Source organism: Erythrolamprus reginae, chromosome 2 (genome assembly GCF_031021105.1).
Source record: "Erythrolamprus reginae isolate rEryReg1 chromosome 2, rEryReg1.hap1, whole genome shotgun sequence".
NCBI lineage: Eukaryota > Metazoa > Chordata > Lepidosauria > Squamata > Dipsadidae > Erythrolamprus > Erythrolamprus reginae.
In genome coordinates, this window is record NC_091951.1 from 179785108 (window position 1) to 179812493 (window position 27386).

The 27386-nt window shown below is 40.8% G+C and overlaps 1 protein-coding gene across 2 annotated transcripts in view; it reads left to right on the forward strand.

Moving 5' to 3' along the window:
- The first annotated feature begins 16942 nt into the window (after positions 1 to 16942).
- GLS2 (glutaminase 2) overlaps positions 16943 to 27386 on the forward strand; it is a 37031-nt gene continuing 26587 nt past the window's right edge. For both annotated transcript variants that reach the window (XM_070740619.1, XM_070740620.1), the window contains exons 1-5: positions 16943 to 17238; positions 22166 to 22265; positions 23650 to 23771; positions 25288 to 25417; positions 27277 to 27356. In XM_070740619.1, the coding sequence (XP_070596720.1) occupies positions 17036 to 17238; positions 22166 to 22265; positions 23650 to 23771; positions 25288 to 25417; positions 27277 to 27356 (635 nt within the window). In that variant the 5' untranslated portion in view covers positions 16943 to 17035. The remainder of the gene's footprint in view (positions 17239 to 22165; positions 22266 to 23649; positions 23772 to 25287; positions 25418 to 27276; positions 27357 to 27386) is intronic.

Below are 27386 nucleotides of genomic sequence, written 5' to 3' on the forward strand. Positions count from 1 at the left end.
AAAAAAACCTATGCAGTCATTCCCAGTCATTCAATTCAATCATTCACAACATCGGCTGAAGACAATCTTGTCTCTCATAGCCCCCATGCCTGCCGGCAGAGGTAGGTCTTCAGAGCTTTACAAAAGACCAGGAAGGAGGGGGCAGCACGTATCTCCAGAAGGAGTTCGTTCCAGAGGCCCAGGGCCGGGGCCACCACAGAGAAGGCTCTTCCCCTAGGCCCTGCCAAACAATATTGTCTGGCCGACGGGACCTGGAGAAGGCTGACTCTGTGGGACCTAACTGGTTGCTGGAGTGTACGAAGCAGGAGACTTTCCCATAGGTAGTCTGGTCCTAAGCCATGTAGGGCTCTGTAGGTCATAACCAGCACATTGAATTGTGCCCCGAGATCAATTGGCAACCAGTGCAGCTCATGGAGTGATGTTGAGATGTGGGCAGATCTTGGGAGCCCCACAATAGCTCGTGTGGCTGCATTTTGTACAATTTGCAGTCTCTGAACACTTTTCAAAGGCAGCCCCATGTAGAGAGCATTGCAGTAATCAAACCTTGAGGTGATAAGGGCATGAGCGACTGTGAGAAGTCACTCCCAGTCCAAATAGAGCCGCACTGGCGCACAAGGCATACCCATGAGAACACCCCTCTCGCCACAGCCAAGAGATGGTCTTCTAAGCTCAGCTGTGGATCGAGGAGGACACCTCTCTGACTCTCTCTGAAGTGGGTAGAGACACCCCCCCCCGGGTGATGGACAGACAGGTGGACATGTCCCTGGGAGGCAAAACCCACAGCCACTCCATCCTGTCGGGGTTGAGTCTGAGCCTATTAACACCCATCCAGATCGTGACAGTGTCCACCTGCCAACACCAACTGCGATCGGCCAGAGAGGTAGGAGGCAAACCACCGCAAAACGGTGCCTCGGATCCTAACCCTCCCAGTCAGTGCAGAAAGATACCATCGTCGATGGTATTGAAAGCCACCGAGAGGTCAAGAAGCACCAGAATAGAGGATTGAACCCTATCCCGGGCCCGCCAGAGATCATCCGTCATTGCGACTAAAGCAGACCAAAGTATTGTAGGCGGGCCTGAATCCTCACTGCCGAGGACCCAGATAATCAGCTTCATCTAAGGACCGTTGGAGTTGGAGCGACACCATCTTCTCAACAACCTTCCCTATAAAGGGAAGGTTGGAGACAGGATGATAGTTGTTCAGAACAAGCTGGGTCCATGGAAAGCTTCTTGAGGAGGAGGCGCACAACTGCCTCCTTACAGAGAGCTAGAAAGGGCCCCTCCTTCAAAGATGTGTTGACAATCTCCTGGACCCAGCCCCATGTCACCTCCTTGCTGGCCGAAACCAGCCAGGAGGGACACGGATCCAATAAACAGGTGGCGGAACTCACAGCTCCCATGGCCTTGTCCACTTCATCAGGTGTTACCAGGTCAAACTCCTACCATACAACAGGACTACAACAAGCCTCTGTCACCTCGACTGACTCGTTGTCAGCCGATACTGCATTCCATTCGGAGTCAAGGTCTGTCTTGATCTGAGCAATTTTATCTGTGAAAAACTCATGAAAATCGTCAGCCCTACCCTGCAAAGTAGATGATTATAAACTCAGTTTATTATTTATTTATTTATTAGATTTTTATTTATTATAAAAATAATAATATATATTATTATACCAGAAGTAAACCCAGTTTGATACACTGAAAAAAGAGGCACATGTAAGAAACTAGTCTAAGCAATGTTATGCATAATTCTTTGGATTTAATGATGCTAGACTAAAATTATACTCCAATTGGACATGGGCTGTATATTCCTAAGTAAATAAATGACATTCCAGCAATACATGGTTTACTAACTAATCAATGATTGGTTTTTACTCATTAAATTATGAAACTAGCTATAATGGCTAGTTTGCTCAGGATGCTAAACCAAAACCAAATCACTACATTATCAATTAGGCCAACTGATGAATCAGCATTGTGTGACAAATATTGTCAAGTAAATTAGATTAAAGCTGAGTATCTTTGAATACATTTTAGGGGATGAAACATCTCACTGGCCAACTGACTGAATTTCCATTTTTAAAGCCTGCAACTCTGGAGCTGGACAAATTGTTAAGTTTTATAAAAGTGGGACAGGGATTTGGTAGCAAGCATCAGTTTTTATGTTAAACTAAAGCAATACAGTAGCAAAAAGTGGGATATAAATCCTACATATTTACCAAACATGGTTTACTTTCTCCCTTTTTGTAAAGCTTATCTTACAATTAGAAGCTAACTTGCAGACCTCTGTGGTTTGTAGGCCAGAGAGGGTTCTTTCGCAAGACTACAGTTCTCAGTATTTCCTGGGAAGAGAAGGAAATAACTATTAAGTCAATGTTAGCATTTGCATGGCGAGTTACACAAACTTTAATTATACCTTCACTTTTTAAAAAAAAAACACCATTATTTCAGCCTTGCATGACACAGACTCACAAACTAGCCAGCCACATTCCAACCCAGGTTGTTTTATGAATCCAGTCTCTGTGGTTAGGTCATGGTTTGTTGTGTAAGGCAGACACATAAGTTGGGAGAGTAAACCACATCTTTCTTACGGACACCCGTCTGGGAAACTCTGCCCTTTCATTCTTGATTTACGAGACTTGGCTATGATGGTGTAGCCTCGCTGGAAGGAAACTTACTAGGATCTGCTGGTGCTTATTACTTCTTAAGATTTTTTCATGTGCCGTTAAATCGGTTCTGGTGCTGAAGCCAACCTAATCTCTCTAGAGCAGTGTTTTTCAACCAGTGTGCACACTAGTGTGCCATGAGACATGGTCAGATGTGCCGCGAAGCTCAGAGAGAGAAAGAAAGCAAGAGAGAGAGAAAGAAAGAGAAAGAAAGCAAGAGAGAGAGAAAGAGAACAAGAGAAAGAAAGCAAGAGAGAGAGAGAGAGACAGAAAGAAAGCAAGAGAGAAAGAAAGAGAGGGAGGGAAGGAGAGAGAGAGAAAGACATAGAGGGGAGGTAGGGAGGGAGAGAGAAAAAGAGCAAAAAAGAGAGGAAGGAAGGAAGGAAGAGAAAGAGGGATGGAAAGAGAGAAAGAAAGAGGAAGGAAGGAAGGAAGAGAAAGAGGGATGGAAAGAGAGAAAGAAAGAGGAAGGAAGGGAGAGAAAGGGAGTGAGAAATAGAGTGAAAGGGAGGAAGAGAGATTTTTTTTGTCCAAACTTTTTTTAGCCCCCCCCCCCCCCCCCGCCCCACTCACTGTGCCCCAGGGTTTCATAAATGTAAAAAATGTGCCGCGGCTCAAAAAAGGTTGAAAATCACTGCTCTAGAGGCAGTGCCTTGTCCCAAGAAGGTCCTTACTTTTACCTTAAAGGGAAGCCTCCTCCTCCTCCTCTCCTTTTCCCCCTCCTCTCCTAAGAGTAGAAAGGTTGAGATCTGAGCAACCGTCAGGCCAAACAGCTTTTGCTAGCGTCACAGCCTCTAGTTTTCCAGCTGGCAAGACTGTCCATAACTGCAGATGTGTTGGATACCAGCCCAACTCTTCATGAAGGAGGGGGCAAAATGGTTGGGAAACATGTAGCCAGTTTGTTTTGGCTGAAAGACCAGTTTTCTGTCCAGGCAGAGAAGAGAGGAGAGAGAGAGAAGAGAGAGAGAAGGGTGGGTCCTATTTTGAAGTGACCCCAAGTGGTTGACTTCACAATATGTTGCCAGAGATGGGACTTGAAGAAGATCTGGCTTCAAGGGAACAACAGCAAAACAATGGCAAAACCCAGACGTTATTTTATTTAATCCCTCTACAATTGCACTGCTTCCCAGATAAAGGAAATCCAGGCCAGGAGTCACATTTAAAAATATATATTATTGGTTGTCTGCGTTTCTTGGCATGGAAAAGCAAAGGCTGGTATGTGTACTGTATAGGCTTGCCTGAAATAGGGGCAAAAAAAGCAGGCAGCATTTTTTTTAAAGTCTTTTGAAAAATTAAGCACATTGTCAACTTTAGAAGAAACACCTTTCAAATATTTCCTCTTCGGTGCTGTATTGTACCAAATTCTGGAACTCCAAAAGAGGTCTTTGCAGGAGTTGGAAAAAGAGATAAGGATGGCTGGCTATTGTGTCGTAACTCAGTTTTGGAGGCAAAGATCAGCAATCAGGCTGAAGCATAAAAATGAGAATTATCACAGATCATGATATTAAAGTGTATCGGCAGAGACGGGCTGAAAAGTCGACAATTTTAGCAGTTTCTTTGGCCACGATTTGTATATGGCTAAACACATAGCTTGCAGTGAAAAAGTGAAAAGCAGTAATGAGACTTCCTGTTTTCAGGTATATATTTTTAAGAATATATCACAAGAGGAAAAATAGTTGGGAGGGATGGGGGGGGGAAGTGCAGGTTGAGAATTCATTTAAGGGCTGTCCTGGGTTCATCCTATTCAAGAAAAAGAAGAGCTAAGAGATGCTGGCCTTTCAATGCAATTATAGTAGTGCAGCATTGGCTGCATTGGCTGTCAATTGGTTTCTGGACTCAATTCAAAGTGTTGGTGATGACCTATAAAGCCCTACATGGCATGGGACCAGATTACTTATGGGACTGTCTTCTGCCGCATGAATCCCAGTGACCGGTTAGGTCCCACAGAGTTGGCCTTCTCCAGGTCCCGTCAACTAGACCAGTGTTTCCCAACCGTGGCAACTTGAAGATATCTGGACTTCAACTCCCACAATTCCCCAGCCAGCATTCGCTGACTGGGGAATTCTGGGAGTTGAAGTCCAAATATCTTCAAGTTGCCAAGGTTGGGAAACACTGAACTAGACAATATCGATTGGCGGGTCCTAGGGGAAGATCCTTTTCTGTGGGGGCCCCGGCCCTCTGGAATCAACTCACCCAGAGATCCATACTGCCCCCACCCTCCTCGCCTTCCGCAAGAGTCTCAAGACTCACTTATGTTGCCAGGCCTGGGGCCATTAGATTCTTGCCCCCTGGTTGATGAATGGATTGAGAGAAACTGATTGAATGGGAATGACTGGGTTTTCTTAGGGTTTTCAGTTTTAGATTATATATTTAATTAATTGGACCCGGAATGTTATGTATTGTATGTTGTGAACCATCCTGAGTCCTTGGAGAGGGGCGGCATAAAAGTCCAATTAATAAATAAAAATAAAATTTTTCTGCCATAACCTGACTGAATCAGCAACTGAAAAAGGGCAACTGAAAAAATAAATAAAATAAAATAAAATAAAAAATAAAATAAAATAAAATAAAATAAAATAAAATAAAATAAAATAAAATAAAATAAAATAAAATAAAATAAAATAAAATAAAATAAAATAAAATAAAATAAAATAAAATAAAATAAAATAAAATAAAATAAAATAAAATAAAATAAAATAAAATAAAATAAAATAAAATAAAATAAAATAAAATAAAATAAAATAAAATAAAATAAAATAAAATAAAATAAAATAAAATAAAATAAAATAAAATAAAATAAAATAAAATAAAATAAAATAAAATAAAATAAAATAAAATAAAATAAAAAAATAAACAAAACAAAAAAAATAAAAAAAATAAAAAAATGAAATGAAATAAAAAAAATAAAAAAATGAAATGAAATGAAATGAAATAAAATAAAATAATAAAAGCAATGCAAGTCCTTGACTTGTAACCATTTGTTTACTGAGCAAAGTTACAACGGCCCTGAAAAAAGTCACTTATGACTATTTTTCACTCTTGCAACCATTCCCGAATCTCCATGGTCACGTAATCAAAATTCAGATGTTTGGCAACTGGTTTATTTTTATGAGAAAGTGCGCGACACTGTTTCGCTCGATTTGTCTTTATTGGGAATCAGCAACTTCAACAATATAACGGTTTGGCTTCGTGGCTAACACATGCAGCTTGCGGTTCGGTTTTTTTCTTTTTAAAGGGCTTGGTGGTCGTAGGCATGGCTTTGACAGCCATTTGTATTTTCCCGCCTGCAGCTCTGCCAATCACGGCTGTTCTATGCAAATGTACAACTTCAAATAATGATTGACATAACCTATTTACATTGGTACAGAGCAAATTATTTCATTGGCCAGGTGTGATTGGACACACAAGGAATTTGTCATTGGTACATATAGTAACTATTGTGGCAAGAAAAGTCATAAAACACAGTAAAACTCACTTACAACTTCTGGCTTTAGCAACAGCAAATTTGGGCTTAGCTGTAGTTGTAAGTCGATCTGTATTTGTTCATATCATGTCTAAAAGCCCAAGAAACAAAAATCCAAATAGGAGGGGCAAAAAAACCCAAGGATGATTCCCAGTATTTGAGATCTCTTATACACACAGAGACACACACACACAGGTTACAACACACACTTTTTCACAGTTGACCTTTTTCCCTACAGAGGGTTGCAGCCGTATAGATTCTAATCACAGAGAAGAAATGTTGGGTTAGAGAAGTACTGAAGTCAAATCAATATAATGCAACTATGGTTTATTCAATTTGCTAGATTTGCAAGACATACTGAATTATGAAGTGTCATACACTATGTGGGATTTATTAACACCATCTTCTCTCAAAAAAGATCATGGATCTATAATGCACAAAGTTTTGGATTTTCATGAAAAAGTGAAATATGAAGCACTTCACAGGAGCCCGGAAGGAGTTGGGTGGTAAGTAAGTAAATAAGTAAGTAAGTTAGTAAGTAAGTAAGTAAGTAAGTAAGTAAGTAAGTAAGTAAGTAAGTAAGTAAGTAAGTTCGATTAAGAGTAAGTCAGTAAGATTAAGATTTAAGATTTATTAGATTTGTATGCCGCCCCTCTCCAAAGACTCGCAGTAAGTAAGTAAGTAAGTAAGTAAGTAAGTTAGTTAGAAAGTAAGTAAGTAAGTAAGTAAGTAAGTAAGTAAGTAAGTAAGTAAGTAAGTAAGTAAGTAAGTAAGTACGATTAAGAGTAAGTCAGTAAGATTAAGATTTAAGATTTATTAGATTTGTATGCCGCCCCTCTCCGAAGATTCGAAGTAAGTAAGTAAGTAAGTAAGTAAGTAAGTAAGTAAGTAAGTACGATTAAGAGTAAGTCAGTAAGATTAAGATTTAAGATTTATTAGATTTGTATGCCGCCCCTCTCCAAAGACTCGCAGTAAGTAAGTAAGTAAGTAAGTAAGTAAGTAAGTAAGTAAGTAAGTTCGATTAAGAGTAAGTCAGTAAGATTAAGATTTAAGATTTATTAGATTTGTATGCCGCCCCTCTCCAAAGACTCGCAGTAAGTAAGTAAGTAAGTAAGTAAGTAAGTAAGTTAGTAAGTAAGTTAGTAAGTAAGTTAGTTAGAAAGTAAGTAAGTAAGTAAGTAAGTAAGTAAGTAAGTAAGTAAGTAAGTACGATTAAGAGTAAGTCAGTAAGATTAAGATTTAAGATTTATTAGATTTGTATGCCGCCCCTCTCCGAAGATTCGAAGTAAGTAAGTAAGTAAGTAAGTAAGTAAGTAAGTAAGTAAGTAAGTACGATTAAGAGTAAGTCAGTAAGATTAAGATTTAAGATTTATTAGATTTGTATGCCGCCCCTCTCCGAAGACTCGCAGTAAGTAAGTAAGTAAGTAAGTAAGTAAGTAAGTAATGCAGTCCCAGGCTGCATTAATAGAGAGAGAAAATCATTTGAAAATGTTAATACCACTTTATAATGCCTTGGTAAGACCACCCTTGGAATACTTCATCCAGTTTTTATTGCCACAATAGAAAAAAGTTGTTGAGACTCTACAAAAAGTGCAGAGAAGAGCAAGAAAGATGATTGGGGACTGGAGGATGAAACACACGAAGAACAGTACTTCTAGTCTAGTGAAAAGAAGGACCAGGAGAGACATGATAGCAGTGCTCCAGTATCTCAGGGGCTGTCACAAATAAGAGGGAGTCAGGCTATTCTCCAAAGCACCTGATGGTAGAACAAGAAGCAATGGATGGAAACTAAACAAGGAGAGAAGCAATCTAAAATGAAGAACTTTCCTGACAGAACAATTAAATCAGCGGAATAACTTATTCCCAGAGGTTTTGTGGGTATTCCAAATCTAGATGTTTTTAAGAAGAGACTGGGACGGCCATTTGTTTAAAATTATATAGGGTTTCCTGCTTGAACAGGGGGTTGGATTAAACATCTCCAAAGTCCCTTCCAACTCTGTTATTCTGTGCCTGCTTAATTAATTTTTTTCATTTAGTTCCTGTAATTCTGGAGCCCTGCATTGTCCAAACTCTTCAGAACTCTTAATAAAAGATACTTGTCAATTGATTGGGAAGCAGGAGAACTATCACCATCTAGTGGCATGTCTCAACGCAATAGTGAATGACCACACGATTTTAAAAATATTTCAGTGGTTTCAGAAAATGCTCACATCCCCTCCACTACCAGATGTTGCTGAACTATAACGTGTAATCATAACCCCAAACAATATGGACAATGATGACGGATACTGACGTCGGTTTTGTGTTGAAATAGGATATATAAGGAAATAAACACTTAGTTTTATTATGTTAATTCAGACAAGTTGAGTAAAATAGAATTCAAGAACAGTTTTTTTAAACCAGCCAAGAACAGGAGCAAATGGAAGGAGAAAATGGATGTGTGTCAAGATGATTAAATACACACTAAGTTTAAATACGATTTACTTTGTTTTTCCTTTAGCAGATTGTGTGAACCTAACCAATAGTGGATTGAAAGAACATGAGATCACATTTGGAATACTGTGTTCAGTTTTGGAGACCTCACCTACAAAAAGATATTGATAAAATTGAACGGGTCCAAAGATGGGCTACAAAAATGGTAGAAGGTCTTAAGCATAAATCTTATCAAGAAAGACTTAATGAACTCAATCTGTATAGTCTGGAGGACAGAAGGGAAAGGGGGGAACATGATCGAAACATTTAAATATGTTAAAGGGTTAAATAAGGTTCAGGAGGGAAGTGTTTTTAATAGGAAAGTGAACACAAGAATAAGGGGGCACAATCTGAGGTTAGTTGGGGAAAAGATCAGAATCAATGTGAGAAAATATTATTTTACTGAAAGAGTAGTAGATGCTTGGAACAAACTTCCAGCAGATGTGGTTGGCAAATCCACAGTAACTGAATTTAAACATGCCTGGGATAAACAAAGATCCATCCTAAGATAAAATACAGGAAATAGTATAAGGGCAGACTAGATGGACCATGAGGTCTTTTTCTGCCATCAATCTTCTATGATTAAATACAGGTAATCCTTGACTACTATTCATTTAACAAGGCTAAGAGTTATAACAACTTCAGAAAAACTGACCTGTCCTTGAAGATACAACTGTCATCCCACCCCACAATCACACAATCACCATGCAGCATCTTATGGTAATGTGATTGCAATTTGCAACTTACCCAACTAACTTCCAACAAGCCAAGTCAATTGGAGAAGCCGGATTCTCATAACAGTTGTGTGATTCCCTTAACAACCACATGACTCACTTTACAACCACATTAACATTGTTGTACAATTGGGTTTAGTAATGTGATGGCTTGCTTAACAACTGCCTCATTTAGGAACCAGATTTCTAGTCCTGATGGTGGTCATAAGTGGAGGACTACCTGTAAAGCTCACACCATGAAAAGTATGGTCTATAACGCCAGGTACAGCTCTTTAAATCACAGGAGGGATTGGCCATTAATCCTGATTACAAAAATATGTCACACTCAAATAACATTTGAAGTTGTGGGGATGAAATCAGCCCTTGAGCCCAAGTGACCTTGGTCTCTGGCAGCCAAAAGGAAGCAGGGAAATAAGAGATGGGAAAAGGGGGGGAAAGGGATTTTTTAAAAAGACAATATTTATTTATTTATTTATTAATCTATTAATCTATTAATTAATTAATTAATCTATTAATTAATTAATCTATTAATTAATTAATCTATTAATTAATTAACCTATTTATTTATTTATTTATTTATTTATTTATTTGTTTATTTATTTATTTATTTATTTATTAGATTTGTATGCTGTGGCAGTGGGGATGAAAAGGAGGCAGTTGGGCTGCCACCATTTTTACATTAGGTCATCTCTATTTCTGTTTTCCGTCTTATTTATTGATTGATTTGATTTGATTTGATTTGATTTCAATGCCGCCCCTCTCCGTAGACTCGAGGCAGCTCACAACAGCAATAGAACAATTCATAACAAATCTAATAGTTTAAAAGCATTTAAAAACCCCCATTATTAATCAGACATACATACAAACATACCATATATAAATTGTATAGGCCTGGAGGAGATATCTCAATTCCCCCATGCCTGGTGGCAAAGGTGGGTTTTAAGGAGTTTACGGAAGGCAAGGAGTGTGGAGGCAGTTCTAATCTCCGGGGGAAGCTGGTGCCAGAGGGTCGGGGCCGCCACAGAGAAGGCTCTTCCCCTGGGACCTGCAAACAACATTGTTTAGTCGACGGGACCCGGAGAAGGCCAATTCTGTGGGACCTAACTGGTCGCTGGGATTCGTGCGGCAGAAGGCGGTCCCGGAGATATTCTGGTCCGATGCCATGAAGGGCTTCCCCACTGCTAACATGGTTTCCTCAGAAACAGGGGTGAAATCGTCCCAGTTCACTCATGCCTGTCGGTCATCGAAGAGCCGGTTGCGAAGGGAACGTGAGGCTCCGTCCACCTGCCCAATTGGATTCTTTTACCCACTGCATATGCATGGAACGCTTTGTGCATGCGTCGAGGGTAAAAGAACACAAATGGCGGCATCTGGGCAGGTGGGTGGAGCCTCACACTCCCTTTGTGACCAGCTCTCCAGTCACTAGCGAACTGGGACCATTTCACCCAGTGAAGGGTTACCAAAATTTTTACTACCACGCTGTGGCCGTGGCTTAAGCAGGACGCCCTGCATTTTCTTTCAACATCTTTCAGTGGAAATTGGGTGCTCTGGGGTGGAGCTCCATTTTTGCTACCCCACTGCGTGTCCCCCTGTACGGTCAGTAGCCCACCCCTGATTTTACCCCTGCTTTTGAAGCAATTGGTCTATCGACAGAAACCCCCCCCCCCTCATTCATTTGATGTGAACCGTGAAGAGATACTAAGTTTTTTCACAATATTCCTCCCTAAGGACAGAGTTAAGTTTTTGTCCCTGAGTGATTGTAAAGTTATAAACACTGGTTGAATGTCACTAGAGTATGTTGTTGCCCCCAATTTTTATTATCTGAATAACTGTTTATATGAGTAAGCATCTTAAAGAACTGAGACATCTCCCCCTGCCTATGTAGTTTTTGTGCATGATATGACTGTATGTATGTTTTTTATGTTGGGGTTCCTTGCTTTTAGATTTTTAAATGTACAATTGTTATTTTAGATTCTAATTATTCGATTTGTCATTATATATTGTTTTTATCACTGTTGTGAACCGCCCCGAGTCTGCGGAGAGGGGCAGCATACAAATCTAATTAATAATAATAATAATAATAATAATAATAATAATAATAATAATAGTAATAAAGCAACTTAACATAGTATTGGAAATGACACTATTCAGACCGAATTATCTTTTCAGGCATTGACATTTTGATTATAAGCAACTGCAAGATTTTGTGTTACGTTTTAAAGCCAACTCCTCACCCGAACTGTCCTTGTCTTTTGTCTCAATATAGGGAGTCCTTAACTTATGACAACTGAGCCCAAAATTTATGTTGTTAAGTGACACATTTGTTAAGTGAGGTTCACCTCATTTTACAACCTTTCTTGCCACAATTGTTAAGTGAATGACCGCAGTTGTTAAGTTAGTAACACGGATGTTAAGTGAATCTGGCTTTCTCATTGATTTTGTTTGTCAGAAGATTGCAAAAGGGGATCACATGATTCCAGGACGCTATGAATATGAGTCAATTGCCAAGGGCCTGAATTTTGATCATGGAGATATTGCAACAATTGCAAGTCACTTTTTTCAGTGCTGTTGTAACTTTGAACAGTCACTAAATGAACTATTGTAAGTCAAGAACCACCTGTACTGGATATTCAATACTGTAAGTTAAAAAAAACAAAGCTGCTTGTAAAACAATGGATGTTTAGTCTCTAACTTCCCTCTTCTCTGCATCCAAAAGATTTGCAGTGTTTATAAATGTTTAAGCCCTCTTAAAAACCAAACTATAAATCAGAGGTCTTCAAACTTGGCAACTCTAAGACTTGTGGACTTCAACTCCCAGAATTCTCCAGCCAGCAGAGAGAATTCTGGGAATGGAAGTCCACAAGTCTTAAAGTTGCCAAGTTTGGGGACCCTGGCTAAATGTTTGTATTTGCTTTGCTGTATGATGGGCTGTATGAATAGAGCCACTCTTTCTTGAATTTGAATAAGCTTCAATTGTGAACATATGCTGAACAGTTAGTCCTTGATTAGCAGCACATTTGTGACCATGATTTCTGTTGGTAAGCAAGGCAGTTGTTAAGTAAATCATGCCCAATCTTACATTTTTGCCATGGTTGTTAAGCAAATCACTGCATGGGTTATGCAAATGAGGAGGTAATTAAGCAAATCTGGCTTCCCTCATTGACTTTACTTATCAGAAGCCATCTGGGAAAATCACAAATGGGAACAATTGACCCCAAGATGCTGCCACCATTGTAAATACATACTGGTTGCCAAGTGCCTGAATTCTGATCAGATGACATGGAGATGCTGCAATGATTACAATAGCAATAGTACTTAGGCTTATATACCCCCACCCCCCTCGCCTTTCGTAAGCTCCTTAAAACCCACCTCTGCCGTCAGGCATGGGGGAACTGAGATATTCTTTCCCCCTAGGCCTTTACAATTTATGCATGGTATGTTTGTTTGTAGGTATGATTGGTTTTAAAATAAGGGTTTTTTAGTTGTTGTAGTATTGGATTTACATGCTGTTTTTATTATTGTTGTTAACTGCCCCGAGTCTGCAGAGAGGGGCGGCATACAAATCCAAGAAAGAAAGAAAGAAAGAAAGAAAGAAAGAAAGAAAGAAAGAAAGAAAGAAAGAAAGAAAGAAAGAAAGAAAGAAAGAAAGACAGACAGACAGACATACATACATACCGCTTCCCAGTTTTTTCAGTAGAGGTGGATTCTATCAGTTCAGACCGGTTCTATAGAACCGTCAGTAACTTGGTGGTTTGGATCATTGTAACTGGCAGCAGCCTAGACCTTCCCTGCCTGAGTTGGTTCTCTTAGTGGTGCCATAGGCGCCATCTTTGGGTTTTTTTGCATTGTATATGCACCCACGGGGTGCACAATGAGTGGCACCCATGTGGTGCATTCCTGAGCGAACCGGCAGTAGCAGAATATGGAACCCACCCCTGCTTTATCTGTCTGTCTGTCTGTCTGTCTGTCTGTCTGTCTGTCTGTCTGTCTGTCTGTCTGTCTATTGGATTTCTATGCTGCCCCTCTCCAAGGACTCGGGGAGACTCACAACATATAATAAACAATATACAATATCCTGGCTCCAATGAATTAATTAAAAATCTTTACAGCCCTAAGCGCTTTACAGAGTCAGCATATATTGCCCCCAACAATCTGGGTCCCCATTTTACCGAGCTTGGAAGGATGGAAGGCTGATTCAACCTTGAGTCTGATGAGATTTGAACTGCCAAATTGCTGGCAGCCGACGATTAGCAGAAGTAGCCTGCAGTACTGCACTCTAACCACTGTGCCATAGCAGCTCTTCTTAAGGACCAGTCATGTAGTTTTATTGCCATGTTTTATTTTATTCACATTTTATTCACCATTGGATATTATAGAAGTTGTATCTTTCTTCCAATGTTGGGCAAAGTTTATCACTGAAACTGTGTCTTTCTCAGCGTCCCATCCCCCTTTTCTTTTAGTAATTAAAAATACAGTGGAGACTTCTGTATTAACTTCAGAGATCTAAAAGTTCATGTTACAAAATAATTCACCATAATTTGCAATTTGCTGATCACCGGCTGCCAGCAGTTTGGCAGATTGAATCTCAGGAGGCTCAAGGTAGACTCAGCCTTCCATCCTTCCAAGGTTGGTAAAATGAGGACCCAGATTGTTGGGGGTAATAGGCTGACTCTCTGTAAACCGCTTAGGGAGGGCTGTAAAAGCCCTGTGAAGCAGTATATAAGTCTAAATGCTATCGCTATGTTTAGGGATTCAATGGTTTGGCATCCTAGCAACATGGCCTGCCCAGCATGTCTGAGCTTTCATCAGCAGGATGGGAATCAGTGAAGGGCTACCAAAAATTTTACTACCACACTGTGGGCGTGGCTTATGCAGAATTTTCTTTCAACATCTTTCAGTGCAAATTGGGTGCTCTGGGGTGGAGCTCCATTTTGGCTACCCTCCTGCCTTCCTCTCCGCCCCCCATCTGGGCAGAAGCTCACCCCTGGTGGGAATTGATGGCGGGCCTGCTCTGGAGAGGACCTCGGTGTCAAGCACCTTATCCATAGGCTGTAGACTTGGAAGCCGAAAAGCATCTATCAACCTACACTGAGCCAGCACAATAGAGCAGAATCCATTGCCTTCAATGAAGAGACTTTCAAACCTGTAAAGCCGGCTGAATGACTTTGAGCCAGTCACACACACACTCTCTCTCTCTCAGACCAACTTACCTATTATTTTGGGGAAAATACCAGTGGGAAGGAATATTAGGTAAGTTTCCCCACCTGGAGTTATTTATAAAAACAAGGAAAGCAGGATTTTTTAAAAACAAAAGTCTAAAAAGTAGAGAAGTTTTATATATCTATCAATTTCAATTGCTGTCTCTCTACCACTATTAAAATTAGCACTCTATTAATGACTCCTCAGCAAATGTAAGTACAGAAAAAAGAGACAGCTTTATACAAGCTTCCCCCACAACATTCCAAGGAAGTATTCTGTTAGTAGTACCTATAGAATAGAATAGAATAGAATAGAATAGAATAGAATTCTTTATTGGCCAAGCGTGATTGGACACACGCTTGTATTTATTTATTTATTTTATTTATTTATTTATTATTTGGACTTGTATGCCGCCCCTCTCCGAAGACTCGGGGCGGCTCACAACAAGTGAAACAGTCACAAAATCCAATTAATTAAAATAATTAAAGATTTAAGAAAAACCCCATGTAATAACAGACACACACACAAGCATACCATGTATAAATTAAACGTGCCCAGGGGAGATGTTTAATTTCCCCATGCCTGACGGCAAAGGTGGGTCTTAAGGAGTTTACGGAAGGCAGGAAGAGTAGGGGCAGTTCTAATCTCCGGGGGGAGTTGGTTCCAGAGAGCCGGTGCCGCCACAGAGAAGGCTCTTCCCCTGGGGCCCGCCAACCAACATTGTTTAGTTGACGGGACCCGGAGAAGGCCCACTCTGTGGGACCTAATCGGTCGCTGGGATTCGTGCGGCAGGAGGCGGTCTCGGAGATATTCTGGTCCGATGCCATGAAGGGCTTTAAAGGTCATAACCAACACTTTGAATTGTGACCGGAAATTGATCGGCAGCCAATGCAGACTGCGGAGTGATGGTGAAACATGGGCATACCTAGGTAAGCCCATGACTGCTCTCGCAGCTGCATTCTGCACGATCTGGAGTTTCCGAACACTTTTCAAGGGTAGCCCCATGTAGAGAGCATTACAGTAGTCGAACCTTGAGGTGATGAGGGCATGAGTGACTGTGAGCAATGAGTCCCGGTCCAGATAGGGCCGCAACTGGTGCACCAGGCGAACCTGGGCAAACGCCCCCCTCGCCACAGCTGAGAGATGGTTTTCTAATGTGAGCTGTGGATCGAGGAGGACGCCCAAGTTGCGGACCCTCTCTGAGGGGGTCAATAATTCCCCCCCCAGGGTAATGGACGGACAGATGGAATTGTCCTTGGGAGGCAGAACCCACAGCCACTCCGTCTTATCCGGGTTGAGTTTGAGTTTGTATGTATGAGTGGTTCTTTAAATTAGGGTTTTTTAGATTGTTTTTAATATTAGATTTGTTTACATTGTCTTTTTATATTGTTGTTATCCGCCCCGAGTCTTCGGAGAGGGGCAGCATACAAATCTAATAAATAAATAAATAAATAAATTAAATAAATAAATTTGTCTTTGGTGCATATGCTCTCAGTGTATGTAAAAGAAAATATAGATTTGTCAAGAATCATGAGGTACAACACTTAATGCTTATCATAGGGGTCAAATAAGCAATCGGGAAACAATCAAAATAGAAATGTTAAGGATACAAGCAACAAGTTACAGCCATACAGTCATAAGTGGGAGGAGATGGATGATTTATTTATTTATTTATTCATTCATTCATTCATTCATTCATTCATTCATTCATTCGTCCAATACACAAATACATAGGAAGAAAAATAGACATGTAGTAATATATATAAGGGGAAAGTGAACTTAGAGGAGAGGATATATGAAAGAAAGAAAATATATATGATAAGTGAGAGAAAGGAAAGACAATTGGACAGGGGACGAAAGGCACATCAGTGCACTTATGTACGCCCCTTATAGGAATGATGAGAAAAAACTACTAGTAATAGTAGTGCAGACTTAGTAAATAGTTTGACAGTGTTGAGGGAATTATTTGTTTAGCAGAGTGAGGGTGTTCGGGGAAAAAACTGTTCTTGTAGTCTAGTTGTCTTGGTGTGCAGTGCTCTGCAACGAAGTTTTGAGTATATTATTCTATTCTATTCTATTCTATTAGTATATTATTAGTAGTACAGTACATGTATAATGAATCCAAAGCCAATGAAAGATGCCTATATCATAATTTCCCTATATGATGGGGTCTACTTTTAGAAGATCTCCAAAGCGTTGTCTATATTTTTCCTACCCTACCTTTGCAGGAGGGGAGGAAATACAAAGCGCAGCCAAAAAGCCCCTTCCTCCCGCCATTCCCTCATTGGTTCTCTAGAGTTCCTTAAAAATCGTTGTTTCGCTGATTGGCTGGAGTTCCTCCTCGCCCCTCCCTCCCCTTTTGGAAACTGCCGGCCTGATGTTTCTTCCCTTTTAAAGGGGCAGGAGCGGCGGGGGCGGCAGCCTTGCGCTTCATTTCCTCCCCGTGTTACCTTCAAGGTGCGCTCCCCACCTGGAGGAGCCGGGGGCATCGGCCCGCAGCCATGGGCGCTCTCCGGATCGTGACGGGAGCGCTAAAGCCACGGGAGATCCGGCGCCGCTGGAGGAGAGGGTCGTCGGGACACGGTTTAGAGCGGGTCCTTCACGCGGCTTGGGGCAGAGCCCCCTACACCGCCGGAGGGAGAGAGGCGGGGTTGAACGGCCGGCACCAGCAGCCGCAGCAGCCTAAACAGCGCCTCGCTGACCAGTAAGGTCTAGTAGCGCTTGTCACGCTGTAGTTTGGGGGATCTTAAATTGTTTATTTTATTTATTTTTATTTGTTTGTTTGTTTGTTTGTTTTGTCCAATACTCAATAATACACAATGAGGGTTATAGAGGATATCATCAGGTAGAATGTATTAAAGGGAGAATAGAGGAGAAAATAAAGGAGTAAAATATAACTATGAGAGAATAGCAGAAAAAGAGATAGGGATAGAACAGAAGATTTAGGAGATATGGGAGAGACTATAGGACAGGGGACGGTAGGCACTCTGGTGCAGTTATGTACGCCCCTTACTTGGTGAGGTCAACCGTGGATAGTCTAAGGGTGAAGTGTTGGGTGTTTGGGGATGATACTACAGAGTCTGGTAGTGAATTCCACGCTTTGACAACTCTATTACTAAAGTCATATTTTTTACAGTCAAGTTTGGAGCGGTTAATAATAAGCTTGAATCTGTTGTGGGCTCTTGTGTTGCTGTGGTTGAAGCTGAAGTAGTCGTTGACAGGCAGGACGTTGCAGCATATGATCTTGTGGGCAATACTTAGATCATGTTTGAGGTGTCTTAGTTCTAAGCTTTTTAGACCCAGGATTGTAAGTCTAGTTTCATAGGGGGTGTGTATGTCTGTGTGTGTCTGTCTGTCCATTCCCAATGGAGAAATGATCAGTGCCTGGAATGCACTGCCTGACTGTGGTTTCTTCACCAAACCCCAAAAACTTTAACTTTGCACTGTCTACAGTCGACTTCACCCCATTTCTAAGGGGTCTGGAAGGGGCGTGCATAAGCGCACCATTGTGCCTACTGTCTCTGCTCTACTGTCCTGTTGCCTAAATTTACCTGTACTTGCTTTGCTAATGTTTATGTTTATACCAACACCTGCCATCTTTAGAATAGAATAGAATTCTTTATTGGCCAAGTGTGATTGGACACACAAGGAATTTGTCTTTGGTGCATATGCTCTCATTACACATAAAAGAAAATATAGATTTGTCAAGAATCACGTGGTACAACACTTAATGATTGTCATAGGGGGTCAAATAAGCAATGAAGAAACAATATTAATAAGAATCTTAGGATACAAGCAACAAGTTACAGTGATACAGTCCTAAGTGGGAGGAAAAGGATGATAGGAACGATGAGAAAAATTAGTAGAAATAGAAGTGCAGACTTAGTAAAAAGTTTGACAGTGTTGAGGGAATTATTTGTTTAGTAGAGTGATGGCGTTCGAGGAAAAAACTGTTTTTGTGTCTGGTTGTCTTGGTGTGCAGTGCACTGTAGCGACGTTTTGAGGGTAGGATTTGAAACAGTTTGTGTCCAAGATGCAAGGGGTCAGTAAATCCTTTCCCCGCCCTCTTTTTGACTTGTATTTGCTTGACAAAATAAGTAAGTAAGTAAGTAAGTATACGCAAGATCAGTTTATTCATTCATTCATTCATTCATTCATTTATTTATTTATTTGTCATACAAATATAGTATTGCATTGTAGTATGTTTAACATAATACAAGTATAAAGTAGAGATAGAAAAGATAAAAAGACTTTAGGACAGGAACGGTAGGCACAGAGGTGCACTTATGCATGCCTCTTTACTCCTTTAGACTAGTGTTTCCCAACCTTAGCAACTTGAAGATATCTGGACTTCAACTCCCAGAATTCCCCAGCCAGGGAATGCTGGCTGGGGAATTCTGGGCGTTGAAGTTTAGATATCTTCAAATTGCCAAGGTTGGGAAACACTGCTTTACACTTTACTCCCAACCCTTGGAGTGAAGCCTCTTGCCTTGGACTAGCCAAGTTTCTCCGTTTGATAGATCCAGTGGGTGTGAGCCCAGACTTTTTTTTCCTCACATTTCCCCCCCACATTGGTACCCATTGGCTTTCCTGCTACAGGTAGTCCTCAACTTGCAACAGTTTGCTTAATGGCCGTTCCAAGTTACTGAAAAAAAGTGCCCTGTGACCGTTTCCCCTCCACATAGTTACCACCTTTGCAGCATCCCCGTGGTCATGTGATCAAAATTCAGATGCTTTGGCAATTGATCCATGCTTACGACCATTGTTGGCTTCTGCGTCGTGCGATCACCTTTTCTGACAATAAAAGTCAGTGGGGAATCCAGATTTACTTAACCACTGGGTTACTAACTTCTCAGCTGTAGTGATTTGCTTAACAGTTGTGGTGAGAAAGGTCATAGGGTGGGACAAAACTCAACAAGTGTCTCATTTGACATCATTTGGGCTCAATTGTGGTTGTAAGCTGAGGACTATCTAGACTCCGGCTTTATTTATTTATTTCTTCAGTCAAATAAATGAAGTAGAGTGGCCAAGGAGATGGGGCTGAAAAGGAAACCTTGCCCAGAGCAGAGGGTCAGCTTTTTTATTTCTTTTATTCAGTGATTCTTTTTTCTCCATCTTTTTAAAAAAATGCAACTAGAGCTTCATACTGCTTGAGCAGGCACAATTGGAGAGTTTTCAGTCCACGTCACAAAAGAAACATTAAGAAGTCATTGACACTGTCTTTTGGTCGGTGCCTATTGACTTTTTTGGCATTTCATGTTCTATCTATGAATGCTAAGCATCTTTAGTTCTACCAGTAAGAACCGAGGCTATTCCCAGAGGAACTACTGGCTGCCATAGAAACATCCTCTCAGCAGCGGAATTGCTTCTGATCCAAAATGCAACTATGGAAAAGGATAAACAAACTGAGCCTTGGTGCTATTTTATGATCTAAAATATATCAGGCAAGGTTAATACTTTGGGGGATTTTTTTCCAGGGCATAAAATCTCCACCAAGTACTAAACCACAATGATTGTGTTTCTATAGGATTGCATGAGCGTAGGTTAAAACATAGAAATATGTATTTTACTTTTGAATGCCTTTTTCTAACACTCAAATAACATTTGAAGTTGTTGAGAAACATTGGAGGGTTCTTTACACATAATCTTTCTTGTGCCACTTGTTGTGCAAAGCTGTTATTCTTGATATATTGACTTCCTTTTTTCATATTTGATGCGGAATACAAGGTGCTACCTGAATGTTTATTGATTAGTGTGTCCATTGTAAATATTACAGTAGCATGCTTCTTTCTTGTTAGAACCCATGCATTTATGAAAATAATTTTAAATAGCCTTTTTTTGTTTTAAGCTCATTTATTTAGAAATTATTTTTCCTTCAGACTAATTTTAAATAATAAATAGTAAAATAATAGCACCTAGAGATGTTGTTTTTTTCTAGCATTGGAACATAATGAATATTATTCATTGCATAATTTATATCTCTAAAGTTTAATTAGAATCCCAGAATTCCTGAGTCAGAAGTAACCTAGTTAACTTTGACTCCATGAAGTTTCAGTTGTTTATCAAACCTCAAATATTCATTATATGAAAATATTATAATAAATAGTACTTTAATGATATTATATATTATTATTATTATTATTATTATTATTATTATTATTATTATTATGTCAGTACAACACAGCAAACGAGATCACTATGTTGGATTTTGTATTTCATCACCAGTCAGGTGCTTCCCAAGCACCTAGGACTGCGTGATGTAGCGGCGAATTATGTTTGCCGATCCCAGTAAAGTGGCCTTTTGCAATTGATAGATGGAGATTTTGTCAATTCCAATGGTTTTTAAATGTCCGCTGAGATCCTTTGGCACTGCGCCCAGCGTGCCAAGTACCACTGGGACCACTTTCACGGGCTTATGCCAGAGTTGTTTCACCTCGATTTTTAGATCTTCATATTTTACTAATTTCTCTAGCTGCTTCTCCTCAATTCTGCTGTCCCCTGGGATTGCGATGTCAATGATCCATACTTTCTTTTTCTCCACGATCACAATGTCTGGTGTGTTATGCTTCAGAATTCGGTCAGTCTGAAGTCGGAAGTCCCACAGTAGTTTTGCTTGCTCATTTTCGACCACTTTTTCGGGCTTATGATCCCACCAGTTCTTTGCCACTGGTAAATGGTAGTTCCAGCACAAGTTCCAGTGGATCACCTGTGCCACAGCATCATGTCTATGCTTGTAGTCAGTCTGTGCGATCTTTTTGCAGCAGCTGAGTATGTGATCGATTGTTTCATCTGTTTTTTATTAGTAGTAGTATTAGTATTAGTATTAGTATTATTTATTAGATTTTATGCCGCCCCTCTCCAAAGAATCGAGGTGGCTCACAACAATAATAGAAACAATATAACAGTGAAACAAATCTAATATTAAAAATAAAACATATCTAAAACCCCAGCAATTAAAACCATACAAAACATACATACCAAACATAAAATATAAAAGCCTGGGGGAAGTGTCTCAGTTTCCCCATGCCTGGCGATAAAGGTGGGTCTTAAGTAATTTGCGAAAGACAAGGAGGGTGGGAGCCGTTCTAATCTCTGGGGGGACCCCTTGTACAGTCCCATCAACCCTGCTCTAAACCTCTCCTGATGCTGGTGACTGCAACTTCAGTGAGGGGAAATCTACCATACTTCTCTTATTGTCTGAGTACTGAGAAGCAGACCCGTAGGAGCTAATGAGGAGAATAAATTGAGTGTGGCATTATGTTTTCCTGTGGGGAAAATGTTTCCTGTCTCTCTTGGTAGCATGGCTTTAATTTGCCCATATTCTTTTCTTTTAGGAGATACTTCTCTTCCCAGGAATTAATTAATTTTGCTGTGTATAGGAGCAGAGAGACCTACAATAATTCTCCTTTAGGCATGGAAGCTGGTTGGGTGACTTTGGCCAGTCACATTTTCTAAGCTCTAGAGTGGGAAATTTTTAAAAAAATATCCAGCCGCAATGCCCATACATGGTAGATTATGATCTACATAATCTTCAATGAAGAAGGATATATCTTGCTACGGGATGAGATGAGGATGGAGGAGGATGGAGGAAGGATGGTGATGCTACATATGTTGTTCCCATCTTTTTCCAGGGACCTCTCGGTGAATGGGATGCTGCCACGTCTCAGTGATCTGCTCTTCTACACAATAGCCGAAGGACAGGAAAGCATCTCTGTTCATAAATTTACCACTGTAAGATATGTCCTTAAGAATGGCCAGGATTGCTTGGGTGGAAACGTTGGACTGCCATCCTGATTCCTAATACAAATGAATATATTTCAGTGCAAATTTTCCTTTAAATTGGATGTAAAACCTATAACTTTCCATTAACCTAAAAGTAATGGGTATGTTTTTTGTTGTGCATTGCTAATTGCATCACTTCATACAGCCAGCTACACTTTGCTCCTCGCGATTGTATGATTATATTATATGATTGGTAATGCTTTTAAATCACAAATTTTGGTGAATAGGAAAGAAAGATAAGCACTAGATAAGCATAGGACAAATATGGTGGGCATTGGATAAATGTAGAATTCCTGTGAACCTAAATTATGTACAAAATTATGTCTGGGTAGATCCTAAGGATGTGCACAACCTCTGTGTAATCTCCCCAATTCCGCACCCTCAGAAAATAAAATAGATCTCATGGTTTGAAATCCAGTGGTTTGAGCATCCAGTGTGACATCAGACACTGCGAGAAAGCCTTTGTGGTGGAAGGCTGGGCACATCCTTTGCAAAGAACCTTGTCTGCGATGCTACTGTCACAATTTCTATTCCATAGGAAAGAAACATTTTGCAATAATATCTGCTATTCTAATATCAATAGAAATGGAATGCCTGTGGGATTTACCAATACTGTAATACAATTTATTCTCACGGTTAATTTTTCTGGGCAACATGCATAATTTTTCATTGGAGCCTTCAATTTCCTCTTAGTAGAGATCCGTCCACCCTCTAAAAATTTAATTTGATTTAATTTGATTTGATTTGATTTGATTTGATTTAATTTAATTTCATTTCATTTCATTTCATTTCATTTCATTTAGATTTGTATGCTGCCCCTCTCTGCAGACTTGGGGCGGCTCACAACAAAATAGTGACAGTGTATTTATTTATTGGATTTGTATGCCGCCCCTCTCCGTGTGTAACTAGTGTAACTACAGTGTAACCAAAAACAACATGGGAAGTTTTCCACACATGTAAAAGCATATGCATGCATGTACCAAAGTGTAATTAAGAATTCCCCCTTCATACTCCTGAGTTCTAAAGTACTGGTTAATGCATCCAGTTCTAGTAATCCTAATCTTAAACCGTGGTGGCGCAGTGGATAGAATGCAGTACTGCAAGTTACTTCTGGCTGACTGCAACTTGGCAGTTCAAATCTCACCATGCTCAAATTTGACTCAGTCTTCCATCTTTCCGAAGTCGGTAAAATGAGGACGCTGATTCTTGGGGGCCATAGACTGATTCTGTAAACTGCTTAGAGAGGGTTGTAAAAGCAACGTAAAGCGGTATATAAGTCAAACTGCTATTGCTGTCTTGACATATATTCATCCATGACTGGTTCTTAATTCAGGCCTTACAGCGTACTGGCCTTTGGACCTCAGATCCACGTCTTCGGGATTGCATGAATCTGATGCGGACCGCAACCCAAGGAGCTAGCAGTGGCGGAATGCTGAGTCGAGAACTTTTTCGGAGGTAGAAATCACATTGAAGTATCCCTGGTGGTGTTCTGTTTGCTCCTTTGCAAGTGGAGCCTTGGAGCCTATGTTTGTTTAACAAAGCATATCAGCTTCTGCAGGCAAATTTAGTTTTCGTTCATCACATTGCACACAAATTTTGTTCTCTGAAACAATCGCACCCCGATTTACAGGATTCCCTATATATCTCCTGTTTGCATCTCTTCCTACTTTGTTAGATGTTCTTCCCCTCAGCCCACCACAATTTTTCATAGCCTAAAAATGTGAGTACTGTACTACTTTGGTTAAGCAATATACATGCTACAGTGTTTAAATTTGCATGTTCGGGAACAGCAACTGCATAATAGGGATAGTTTTAGAATGTTAAAAAATGTCCAATTATTTTGAAAAACCTCAAGTCTTTATTTGGATATGCTGAATTCCTACGCCATTCTTAACATCTGATTGAATGGTAGCTGCATTTTTAAAACAACATACAGTGATACCTTGTCTTACAAACGTAATTGGTTCCGGGATGAGGTTCTTAAGGTGAAAAATTTGTAAGACGAAACAATGTTTCCCATAGGAATCAATGGAAAAGCGATTAATGTGTGCAAGCCCAAAATTCACCCCTTTTGCCAGCTGAAGCGCCCGTTTTTGTGCTACTGGGATTCCCCTGAGGCTCCCCTCCATGGAAACCCCACCTCCGGACTTCCGTGTTTTTGCGATGCTGCAGGGGAATCCCAGCATCGCAAAAACAAGTGCTTCGCTGGCAACGGAAGTCTGGAGGTGGGGTTTCCAATGGAGAGGAGCCTCAGGGGAATCCCAGCAGCGCAAAAACGGGTGCTTTGCTGGCAACGGAAGTCCGGAGGTGGGGCATCCCAGCGGCGGCGGTGGGTTTGTAAGGTGAAAATAGTTTGTAACAAGAGGCAAAAATATCTTAAACCCCAGGTTTGTATCTCGAAAAGTTTGTATGATGAGGCGTTTGTAAGAAGAGGTATCACTGTACTGTACTGAGTTTTCATGTGGTTTTTTTCAATTGGGCTCTTTGTTAAATGAACCCAATCAGGATGTTTTGTCAGTCATAACATAGCACATTGTTTGAACTCATGTAACTGTGATCCAGCAAACAACCTTCAAATAGGCAAACCATATCACAGTGCAGTATACTATTCAACCAATATATGGGAATGGAAGGTTTATTCTGTGTCTTCTTTTTGCTCTGGACTTCAACATGTGGCAACTACAGACTGCAGGAGGTTATCTTAAAAATAATTACAGAGAAAGATAGGAGATAAATCAGTTAGCATTTCAAAACTGGGAGCTTTTTTAAAAAAAAATTGGCTAACCTGTTAGCTTTAGATGTTCAAAGGGCAAGAAAAGAGAAAACATATTTTTGAGTCATTTGGTTGGTATTTTCAAGGTGAAGGAAAAGATAAAATAGTCATTACAATTTTCATGTCTGCTTAGTCACTAAATAAGACATCTTATCCTATGTGCCATTTCAATGTTTTATCTATAAATTTGGCTTTCAGGTGTGTGAGTAGCAATATAGTTCTCTTGACCCAGGCTTTCCGGAAGAAATTTGTCATCCCTGACTTTGAGGAGTTTACATCACATGTGGAGCAGATCTTTGAGCGTACCAAAGGACTTAGGGAGGGCAAGGTAAAAAGATCTGATTGCACATAGCAGAGGATAAATGATATGATTCCTCTGCTATCTTCCCAAAAAATCTGTATGGAAAGCTCCCCAGTGCTTGAGTAGAATATGAGAGTGGCAGATAAGAAGGCAAAGAGAGTGACTAGCCAGCCTTAGAATTAATGAGAGAGGTTGTCTTATGCAACCTGCATAGGAAAAAGGAACTTGAATACCTCCCCTTAAGTACCGTATTTTTCGGAGTATAAAATGCATCCTTTTCCTCCCTAAAAAAGGCTGATAGTTTGGGTGTGTTTTACACTCTGAATGTAGCTTTTCCCCTCTCCCCAGCCCTAACCAGGTGATAACAATGTTCTCAGCTCTTACCAGCTTGCAAGCTCTTTCATTGTTACTCTTTGCAAATAATGTTTTCCAGGCCCTAAGTCTTTGCAGGTTTTTTTTTCATTGATCTAACTTGCTCCAAATGTTTCTTTCCAGTCCTAACTAGGTGCTAATGATCTCCCCAGCTCTTACCAACTTGCAGGCTCTTTCATTGTTACTCTTTGCAAATAATGTTTTCCAAGCCCTAAGTCTTTGCATCTTTCCATTGCTCTACTTGCACTGATATTTTTTTCCAGGTGCTAATGATGTTCCCAGCTCTTACTGGCTTGCAAGCTCTTTCATTGTTACTCTCTCCGAATAAAGTTTTTTTAAAGTCCTAAACAGGGGATAAAATAATGTGCTGATTAAGGATGCTAGCCAATTGAATACCTGGGAAACAGATTCTTTTCTCTATTTTCATCCCCAAAATTTAGGTGCATCTTATACTCCAAAAAATACGGTACCCCTAACTCTTACTAAAATCCCTGCAAAATGTTTCTCAGTACTGTTGTAACTTTGAACGGTCACTACAAATGGTTGCAAGCCGAGGGCTATTATCATAAAATAAAATAAAACCACCGATGTATGTGGCAGTCTAGGATTTCTTCCTCCGCTGCTGATTTTATTCATTAGCACACTCAGGCAGGCTGCTTCTACCGTGTTTCCCCGAAAGTAAGACAGTGTCTTACTTTTTTTTTATCCCCAAAAGCCCCACTATGTCTTACTTTCGGGGTATGTCTTATATTGGAAAAAACGGTGCGCGCTGGAGTCAGAAAAAGACATAGACAGACGGGGAGGGAGCCGGCCGGCCGGCGAGGCCCGGAGTGCGCTGCCAGCTGGGAAGGAAGGAGGGAGGCGGGCCCCCTCCCCCGCTGCTTTCGCCGCCGCGCCGCTCCCAAGCGCCTTCCTTGCCCTCGCCGCCGCCGCCTTCTCGCTCTCCAGGTCCAGCTAGATGAGAGGCGATGGCAACGGTGGCGGCTGCACGGTGCCCGTTAAGTTACCTCGTTGAGCAGGAAGGTAGCGCTGGAGTCAGAAAAAGACATAGACAGATGGGGAGGGAGCCGGCCGGCAGGCGAGGCCCGGAGTGCACTGCCAGCTGGGAAGGAGGGAGGGAGGCGGCCCCCGCCCCCGCTGCTTTCCCCGCCGCGCCGCTCCCAAGCGCCTTCCTCGCCCTCGCCGCCTTCTCGCTCTCCAGGTCCAGCTAGATGAGAGGGAGGCGGCAATACCCCGTGTTTCCCCGAAAGTAAGTCATATGTCTTACTTTCGGGGTATGGCTTATATTAGCCGACCCCCCTGAAACCCCCGATACGTCTTACAATCGGGGGTGTCTTACTATCGGGGAAACGGTATGAGTTTCAGTTTAATCCCACAATCTCACTGACGTAGGACTAACAGAGGCCGAGGGAAACTTCCTCCACTGCCCTCTGTTAGATGGGCTGCAAAGGGTTAGTTACTGTTTCCTTAGGGCTTGTCCCACATCTGAACAATTTCTCTTTCCCTTTATATAGGTAGCAAATTACATTCCACAAATGGCGAGATCTAATCCAGACATCTGGGGTGTATCTCTCTGCACAGTGGACGGACAACGGTGGGTATAAAGAATCAAGATGCAAAAAGG